The 8,598-nt window shown below is 44.5% G+C and overlaps 2 protein-coding genes across 3 annotated transcripts; one reads left to right on the top strand and one right to left on the bottom strand.

Annotated features, from left to right (window-relative positions):
• Nucleotides 1-612: 612 nt before the first annotated feature.
• On the top strand, nt 613-5,742 carry LOC109777741 (serine/threonine protein kinase OSK1). 2 transcript variants are annotated; one of them, XM_020336303.4, is made up of 11 exons: nt 613-765; nt 1,256-1,437; nt 2,242-2,426; nt 2,679-2,861; nt 2,966-3,097; nt 3,188-3,373; nt 3,800-3,889; nt 3,975-4,058; nt 4,163-4,300; nt 4,383-4,607; nt 5,231-5,742. In XM_020336303.4, the coding sequence occupies exons 2-11, from the start codon at nt 1,263-1,265 to the stop codon at nt 5,342-5,344; spliced, it is 1,512 nt and encodes a 503-aa protein (XP_020191892.1). In that variant the 5' UTR covers nt 613-765; nt 1,256-1,262; the 3' UTR covers nt 5,345-5,742. The 2 variants fall into 2 exon arrangements, 1 of the variants encoding a protein (XP_020191892.1); XR_002236393.4 differs by having other exon boundaries at nt 637-765; nt 4,132-4,300.
• A 1,781-nt stretch (nt 5,743-7,523) lies between these two features.
• On the bottom strand, nt 7,524-8,376 carry LOC109777740 (uncharacterized). The gene has a single exon (XM_020336302.4). The coding sequence runs from the start codon at nt 8,103-8,105 to the stop codon at nt 7,701-7,703; it is 405 nt and encodes a 134-aa protein (XP_020191891.2). The 5' UTR covers nt 8,106-8,376; the 3' UTR covers nt 7,524-7,700.
• Nucleotides 8,377-8,598: the final 222 nt, after the last annotated feature.

The following is an 8,598-nucleotide window of genomic DNA, read 5'->3' as shown; positions in this document are numbered from 1 at the left end:
GGGACTTTGGTATCCCCAACCCACCAAAGTTCAAGTCCTAGTGCTCCCATTATTTCTTAATTTATTTCAGGATTTTCGGGGATGCGCTTTCAGTGGGAGTAGACGTTTCCGTCGACGACGAGACGTCTACGGTGACTTCGTAAATCTCAAGATGATATGTTGGCTCCTTCTTTCGAAGGTGCTCATAGGGATAGGGTGTGCGTGTGAGCGTTCATAGGCGTGAGTGTATGCGCGTATGTATGAGCGCTTGCATCTGTACTGTGTTAAAAAATAGAGTAATAATTTGGTCTCTACTGTGTCAGATATTCTCTCGCGCTAAAAAAAACCCGGACGTTAATCGCAGGTGAAGCGAGTACCGACACTGTTGAACCCGTGGCGCTCACCAAGCACCAACGCACCGGGAACGAACCGTCGCGTCGCGTTCCCGTCGCATCCACCCGGCGGAAAACGACAGATCGCGATGGAATCCTCCCCGTCCCACGCCCTCTGCCCGTTGTCTGATTGGCCCCCCACCACACCAGCGAGCCGCACGAACCCGCGCGCGCCACGGGCGCGCGCGGTCCCACCCGCAGTCGCCGTCGCCGTGGGCCCCTCGGTGTTGCGGGAATCGAATCTCTCCTCCCCCTCCCTCCCCCTTTCCCCCGGTCCCGTGAGCGACGCATCGCTCCCAGTCTCTCCACCCCCTCCTCTCTCTCTCCGTCTGCCCTCCGCATCTCCGCGCCGCCGCCGCTACGCCTCTCCCCGGGGAGCCTCGCCGGCGGCCAGGTAGGGGATCCTGCCTCGCCGCCTTTCCCTCTCGCCGCCTCCCGCGCCCCTCCCCGCTCGAGAATTCCGCGAGGTGCTTTGGTTTTGAGGTGGACCGTGAGTTTTTGTTTCATCGCTCCACGAGTGAGCGGGATTCGCTCGCTACCTAGCCTGCAGATCCGTGAGCTCCCGAGCTTAGCATGGCCTGCTAGTTTTCCGCCGATGCTGTGGGTCTCAGGTTGAATTGGGTTAGGAAGAGCTGGAGCTCTGTTCTGGGTGAAATGGCCCTTCTCATCTCGGAATTAAGCATTTCTGCCTGCCTTCTATCCCCAGCCGTCGTAGGCTTGGAGTTGCAATTAAACACACGGACCAGCTGGATCTGTCCTGCTTAATTGGAACAGCCAGCGTGCTTTATTCATGCCCGCCCGTCGTTTCCGTGTGAAATTTCGTACTAGTAGTGATTTCCCAGTCTTCGTTTCCTGAAGTGTGGTTTGGTGTGATTGCGATTAAGGTGGAAGATGGAGGCGGGCGGCAAAGATGGCAACCCTTTGAAGAATTACCGTATTGGGAAGACCCTGGGGATTGGTTCCTTCGGGAAGGTCAAGATTGCTGAGCATATAAAAACTGGCCACAAGGTGGCCGTCAAGATCCTTAACCGCCGGAAAATCAAAAACATGGAGATGGAAGAGAAAGGTTGGTAATTTGGCTTGCTCTATTGAGCTCATTCAGTGAGTAGAGTTTCCTATTATGTACATATACCAACATATAACACATACTAATTAGTTTCTTTGTGGGATGTTCGTTTATTGGGTAATGTGCTAAACTAGTATTCTGCTGTTGTAGTAATTACCGCTCATAAATGGAAAGTTGACATGCTACTATTCTTCTATTAATAAGACTAGCCACAATGGGCAGTAACATAGAGTAGTAACATGCTCATGTTACTACTCTATGTTACCACCTCTATAGTGGGGAGTAACATATGTGTGGTAACATGCAATACTTCATTTATTATGCTATAGACTCATCTTGCCTTGACATGTGTGATGTTACTCATATTAGTAGTAACTAGCTATGTTACTACATGCCTCTCTTTCTTCATTTATTGCTTGCCACATCATCTATTTTATCTAGATATGTGTGATGTTACTACCTATGTTACTCCCACCGTGGGTAGTCTAACATATACTCTCTGTGATTCAGCCGTTGTAGTAATTACCATTCTCATAAATGGAGTGCTCCTGTTTTTCTATCTTTGCATGATGTAGGAAATTGTGATTGACATGAGCAAGCACATCAGCCATGTGAATGCAGCACCACTCTTGATTACTAATGTTGTATAGGAACTGTTTAAGAAAGTATTCACTGCTCAAGTGCCAAGCACAACAAATGCTCTGGTCTTACATTTTGAGACAGAGGGAGTATCTTATATAGTTGTTTGGTCTAAAATGAAGCACTCCAGTTATTTTTAATTTTTTTTGCATTGTTCTCTTGCAGTGAAAAGAGAGATCAAGATATTAAGATTATTCATGCACCCGCATATCATCCGCCTTTATGAAGTGATAGAGGCACCAGCTGATATTTATGTGGTCATGGAGTATGTTAAGTCTGGTGAATTATTTGACTACATTGTTGAGAAAGGTAGGCTACAGGAGGAAGAGGCCCGCCGTTTCTTTCAACAGGTAATCTCTCCTTTATTGTCTTCAACCCTTTATTCTGAAGATTCTACTCAGCGTCCTAGTTTCTAAACTCTAAAGTTTGGATTAAGCTTTTTTTTTCTGTTCTTGTTTGCCACTTATTTTGATGATGTATCAGCAATGGCATGTGAAATATAGTTTGCTCGGAAATTGCAGAGTTCAGACACAGTAATGATGTTTATCATTCCACTCAGACCCTTAATGTGACGGGTTACTTTGTTTTCTGTCTTTGTACAGATCATATCTGGTGTTCAATATTGCCACAGGAACATGGTGGTGCACCGCGATCTAAAGCCGGAGAACCTTCTTTTGGACAATAATTGTGATGTTAAGATTGCGGATTTTGGCTTAAGTAATGTTATGCGTGACGGCCACTTTCTTAAGACAAGTTGTGGTAGCCCAAATTATGCAGCTCCGGAGGTAATTATCCTTGAACTAATTTCAGACAGAAAGGATATGGCATCATTGTAGCTTTGTTCCCAGACTCTTTGGTTTCACTGTATAATATACTTTCTGTTATCTAGGTTATATCTGGAAAACTGTACGCTGGGCCTGAAGTTGATGTATGGAGCTGCGGTGTTATTCTTTATGCACTTCTATGTGGTACTCTTCCATTTGATGATGAGAACATACCCAACCTTTTTAAGAAAATAAAGGTTAGCAAATATATGTGTTGTCTGCATTTGAATGGTGCATCTGTACCTGCTTCTAGTGATATAAATAATGTATTCCATTTTTCATTTCAGGGTGGAATATATACCCTTCCGAGCCATTTATCAGGCCCAGCAAGGGATTTGATTCCAAGGATGCTAGTTGTTGATCCTATGAAAAGGATAACCATTCGTGAAATACGCGAGCATCCATGGTTTGAAGCTCAACTCCCACGATATTTAGCCGTGCCTCCACCAGATACTGCGCAACAAGTTAAAAAGGTATAATAGCCCTCTGCACCGCTTCCTTTATGAAAATCAGTTGAACTACGATATAATGGTGTTTCTCTGTGTGTTAGTTATGCCAAATATTCCGCCCATAAAGATATTTTTATATTGTTGATATCTCCTAATAAGGCATATAAACTTGGTGGTTAAGTTTATATGTGGTTAAAAATGTGCCCATCATTTCTCTTCATGATTTATAATGATATATTTTAAAGTTTTTTTCTGGGGTCTGTACATTACCCTTCTGCCTTGTGCCATTTCGTGAAGCTATGCATGGGAGTGCTCACTGGTTTCTTAAATTTTTATGTGTATTGGAGTCAATCTTGCAGTTTTCTGTGTGACTGTCCAGATGGGAGCTGACAGAGTATTTCTTCATTTAAGTCCTTGAATAATGTGTTGGTTTCTCTCATGATTTTGTAGATTGATGAAGAATCTCTTGTTAAAGTTATCAGTCTGGGATTTGACAAAAACCTGCTGGTTGAATCAATTCATAATAGATTGCAAAATGAGGTAACTTTTTTTTTACGTTCTGTTGTCTGCATATGCCTGTTATGTGCAGATTAACGAGCATGACTAATTTATCTGCGCACTGCAGGCAACAGTTGCATATTATTTATTTTTGGATAATAAGAGTCGCACAACAACTGGCTATCTTGGAGCTGGGTATCAAGAAGCTATGGTGAGTTACTGTGTTCACTTGTTTGCCTCCCCCGATTCTGTTTTAATCTTCTGACCGCTGCATGTGCTGTTAGATTATTGATTTCTAATAACTTTGGCATCAAGGAATCTTCATTCTCACCCATTACTCCAAGTGAAACACAAAGTCCAGCTCATGGAAATCGGCAACAACCATACATGGAATCTCCAGTTGGCTTGAGACCACATTTTCCAGCTGATAGGAAATGGGCTCTTGGGCTTCAGGTAACCTATGTTTAGCTTTGTTCTGGTGCTTTTCTTAAGCTCTTATATATTTCAATTAACATCTTTGGATTCATTTTGACAGTCTCGAGCACATCCAAGAGAAGTTATGACTGAAGTGCTGAAGGCTCTGCAAGAACTGAATGTATACTGGAAAAAAATTGGACACTATAACATGAAATGTAGATGGAGTCCTCCTGGCTTTCCCGGTCAGGAGAATATGAGTCATACCAATTATAACTTCAGTGCAGAGCCTATTGAAACCGATGACCTGGGTGACAAGTTAAATTTAATTAAGTTCGAACTTCAGGTAAATTGCAAACCATCTGTATGCATCCAATGAGAAGTCCTGATGCAAATACAGCAGTGTGATGCATGAGTACTTATGCGTGTCTTTCACCTGATGGTTAAACAGTGTAGCAGACCTTGACCTTTTAGTCACTCGATAAGTATGGCACTCCAAATTGTTCACTAGCAGTCCCTTGCATTTCCATGCACGCTCGTCTATACATGATATTTTTACGAGGAAGTTTATACACAAGCTGATAACTCTTCACATATCCCTGCATGTCTTTTACTTTGAAATCCGCGTAATAGGTTGAGGAACCTCTTAAAATTGGAATCTTATTTCCATTGTATACACACACCCCTGTTGCCATACACCTAATGCTTGCATGCCTCGACTTGATGTCTATTGCAGTCACTATCATGTGAAAACTGAAATTCAACTCCCATTATTCGCGTCACCTTTTTTACTTCAGTTGTGCACTTGATGGTGATCCCGATGTGCCTCCACTCGGCAACAACTTTACATAATTCATAAACCTATACGATTGGAATAATATTTGCTCCTCATTTACGCACTTGAAACCATATGTTCTCATTATCTGTGTTGCATTCTTCTTAGTTGTCTCTGTATTTTTGATATTGCAGCTTTACAAAACAAGAGATGAGAAATACCTTCTGGATTTGCAAAGGGCGAGCGGGCCGCACCTCCTCTTTCTTGATCTATGTGCTGCCTTTCTAGCTCAGCTGAGAGTCCTTTGATACCAGATGTGCCCGAGGAATGTATGTTGTATCACTCTAAAGAGATGTAAATAGCAAGCTTTCTCCAGCGGATCAAAGTTGCGGAGTATGTAGACATGCGGAGCTGTTGTGTGCTTATTTCGGCGCCTATATGCTGAATTTAGACCTGGAAGGGGCGGGGACGGGCAAGTGAAGCAAGCAAGAAACCAGTGCCATCAGGTTATTTCCAGCTGCCGCCAAAGGCACTAGGATATAGAAGTATTATTGATTAATCCTATTTTGGCCCCTTGGGACATACTACTCTGCTGCTGTTTTACTTGCATGTTATTTTTACTGTCTGGGTCTCCAGACCAGACCACGTACACGAATAATTTCTTCAAATTGCAACGGTTAATGAAAGCTGAGCTGCTGACGGGCCACAGACAATCGTGTATCAATTTTGTTGTTTATATATACTAATTCGAGGTGTCTGATCTCTTCTGATGCGTCCATTGATTGATTGCAAAGCAGCATGGCACGTCCGTTGAGAATCTTCCATAATAATCGTTCGGTTTAGCGTGGTCAATCAGTACAGCTGTGCCATTGGCTGAGAACGATGCGGCAACTACCATGGAAGGAGGCATGGACTGTCGCTGCCTAGCGATAGCTGGCCGTACATTTCCGCCAGCACATCTTTCCTCGTTAAATACTTACCATAAGCAAAATTGTCTTGTCATGTGTTAAGTTACTACTAGTAATTTGTGATAAAATAAGTCTATAAGCTAATAAATGAAGTCATCTATGACACTAGTATTATGTTACTTTGCGCTATGGAAATAGTAATTTAGACTAGTGTCGTATGAATAACACTAGTATAAGTTACTCTCCACTATGACCAACCTCAGCAATTTAAAAACATTCAATTTGTTCCTGCAAATGGAAGCATGCTCAGCTTTGGACACCACCTAGGAGGGCACTTCTTCTACGCAACCGCGACGGCACTATGTTAGTAGCAGGAGAAAACGCCCCATGCAGATACTATCCATTCGCCTGTTCTTGCTTCAAATCCACGCACCGGTCATCATCAAGCAAGCTATTAAAGGCTTGTTAATTTGAACGGTGTGCATTCGTTTCTTTCCTTCATGGGAAGAAAGAGGATCCTTTGGCTAGAGTTTCTTGTGCCTTTCGCCGGTGCTGTCGCCGGTCTACCTCGTCTCATGGTTTTAGGGTCATGGAGGCGTGGTGAATGGACCGGAGGGCTCCGTTTTTTCATGTTCTTTTGAGTTTTGTTATGGTTTGTGTCCAGCTTAGAGAGATAAGACGGTGCGGTTCTCTGAAGATAAGGTTCTCCCCGCCTTACCCCTGTCTCGGTGGTGTTTCTAATATCGTCGGAGGGTGTGCGGAGGTTTGTCTCCAGCGAATCTCGCGGGATTCGGTCGGCCTTTGTCTTCGGTGGATCCATGGTGGATCTTGTTATCGTTCGTTTGTGTTCGTGTGTCTACAAGTTGGATCCTTCCGATCTACGCTTCTCTTCATTGATGACAGTTGTTGTTCTCGTGCGCTGGGTCCTATGTGGCCTTGTACGACGATTTTCTGACTGTCTACTACAATAAGATTTGCTCGGCTCTGATGAGAAGGGACGAAGACAACGGTGCGCCTTCGGCTTGCTCTAGTGCTATTAGTCGTTGGTAGGTGGTCTATAAACCTAGATGTATTTTTTACTTCTGGTGTTCTTTACACTACCTTGATAGTTGATGAATAAATCGGAACTTATTCTAAAAAAATAATTGAACTGTCTTTTTTTCCTTTTTTTAAATATCCCCGGCATTGCGTTGCGCCGTTACTGTTGTTTTCAGGAAATGTTACAAATCCGCCCCTAGATTTTGAACACTAAAAATCAAGTGACCAGACTTGTGATGCGAAAATAGATGAAATGTCCATGCTTGTGTACAAGGATATGTATGTTTTAAAGTGAAAAATTGCCCCCGCAAAAAAAAAGTGAAAAATTGCCATGTAGTAAAAGAAATTACCAGAGAAATTGCCATGCGGGTGACGTAAGATTTATATCTGGGTCCTTTGCGTTGGCTGAGAATGTCAATTTGCGAAGGTGCTGTGCTGATTCGGAAAAGAAACCTCGACGCAAGAAAATGGATGATCTAAAAAACATTCGATCGAAACGAGTGAAGATAGAAGGCAAGTGATCCTGATAACAAATGGAAGCTAATAAATTCGGCCGCGATCAGCCCCGTTTCGATAAAATCAAGTACGTATACATGAGTAACACGACAGTACAACGCACGAACACCGAACACTCGGTAAATCCCACATCCAGCGAGTAGAATACAACGACCCCTCCCAACCAGGGGAAGGCGTCGAAAGCAGAGCAGCGGCGCCGGCGCTATCTCCTGGCGTGCGCGGCGCCGGCGGGCTGGTCGCAGGAGAAGACCTGCTTCGGGAGCCGCCACGCCTCCGCTGCGCCGAAGCACATGTCGTCGAGCGCGTCGCTGCGGCACCACCGGCACCTGCCCCCGCCGCCGCTCGCCACACACTTGCCGCGCGTCGCCAGATCCCGGCACCCCGCCTCCGCCTCCGCCCTCGCTGACCGAGCAGCAGCCTTGCTCTTGATTCTGCCCGCCGCGGCGGCTGCCGACGCGGCCCCCGAGCACGCCAGGAGAAGAGCGAGAAGCAGCAGCAGCAGCGCCGCAGATCTGGCCATGAGGTGAGAAACAGATCTCCTTTCTCTTTGACGGGAAAATGAAGTTGGCGCCTTTTCTCTTCCAGCCTTCAGACGTTGGGCCGGCATGCCCAACGATTGGCTGGCTACAACTTGATTTAGCTGTGAATTCTCCTTTCAAGAAAATAAAAGGAAAATAAAACTGTGAATTCTCCAAAAAATAAACAAGTTACTACCTCCGTTCCATAATATAAGAGCGTTTTTAACACTACACTAATGTAAAAACTGCTCTTATATTATGGGATGAAGGGAGTACTTTTTTGTTTCTGGTGACTTGGATGATCCATCGAGCAAATCATCCGTACAAACTCTCTTCAAAATAAGGAAAATATATTGAGGTCCAACTCAGAAAAAAAAACATTGAGGTCTCTGAGGATGATCGTCTTCTTAGTTTCGAACGGACCAACGACCTGTTGCTGCTGCTTCCTGTCCAATTGTTCGAGTCGGCCAGTTGTTGTTGATCACGGATGGAAGTCACCAAAGCCACTAACGAACCATCATCCTAGAGAAAAAACCGTTGAAGCCGTCGTCAGAATACCAACAGATCCACCATCCGAACCTC

Source organism: Aegilops tauschii, chromosome 3 (genome assembly GCF_002575655.3).
Source record: "Aegilops tauschii subsp. strangulata cultivar AL8/78 chromosome 3, Aet v6.0, whole genome shotgun sequence".
Classification (NCBI taxonomy): domain Eukaryota; kingdom Viridiplantae; phylum Streptophyta; class Magnoliopsida; order Poales; family Poaceae; genus Aegilops; species Aegilops tauschii.
This window is presented reverse-complemented; position numbering and strand designations above follow the sequence as displayed.

What these genes read in the sequence shown, in the direction of transcription:
- LOC109777740 (XM_020336302.4), bottom strand. Translation starts at nt 8,105, where the DNA reads ATGCCGGCCCAACGTCTGAAGGCTGGAAGAGAAAAGGCGCCAACTTCA.
- LOC109777741 (XM_020336303.4), top strand. Translation starts at nt 1,263, where the DNA reads ATGGAGGCGGGCGGCAAAGATGGCAACCCTTTGAAGAATTACCGTATT. An exon ending in CTGGGTATCAAGAAGCTATG is followed by an intron (nt 4,059 to 4,162) that starts GTGAGTTACTGT and finishes TTTGGCATCAAG; the next exon opens with GAATCTTCATTCTCACCCAT. An exon ending in AATGGGCTCTTGGGCTTCAG is followed by an intron (nt 4,301 to 4,382) that starts GTAACCTATGTT and finishes TCATTTTGACAG; the next exon opens with TCTCGAGCACATCCAAGAGA.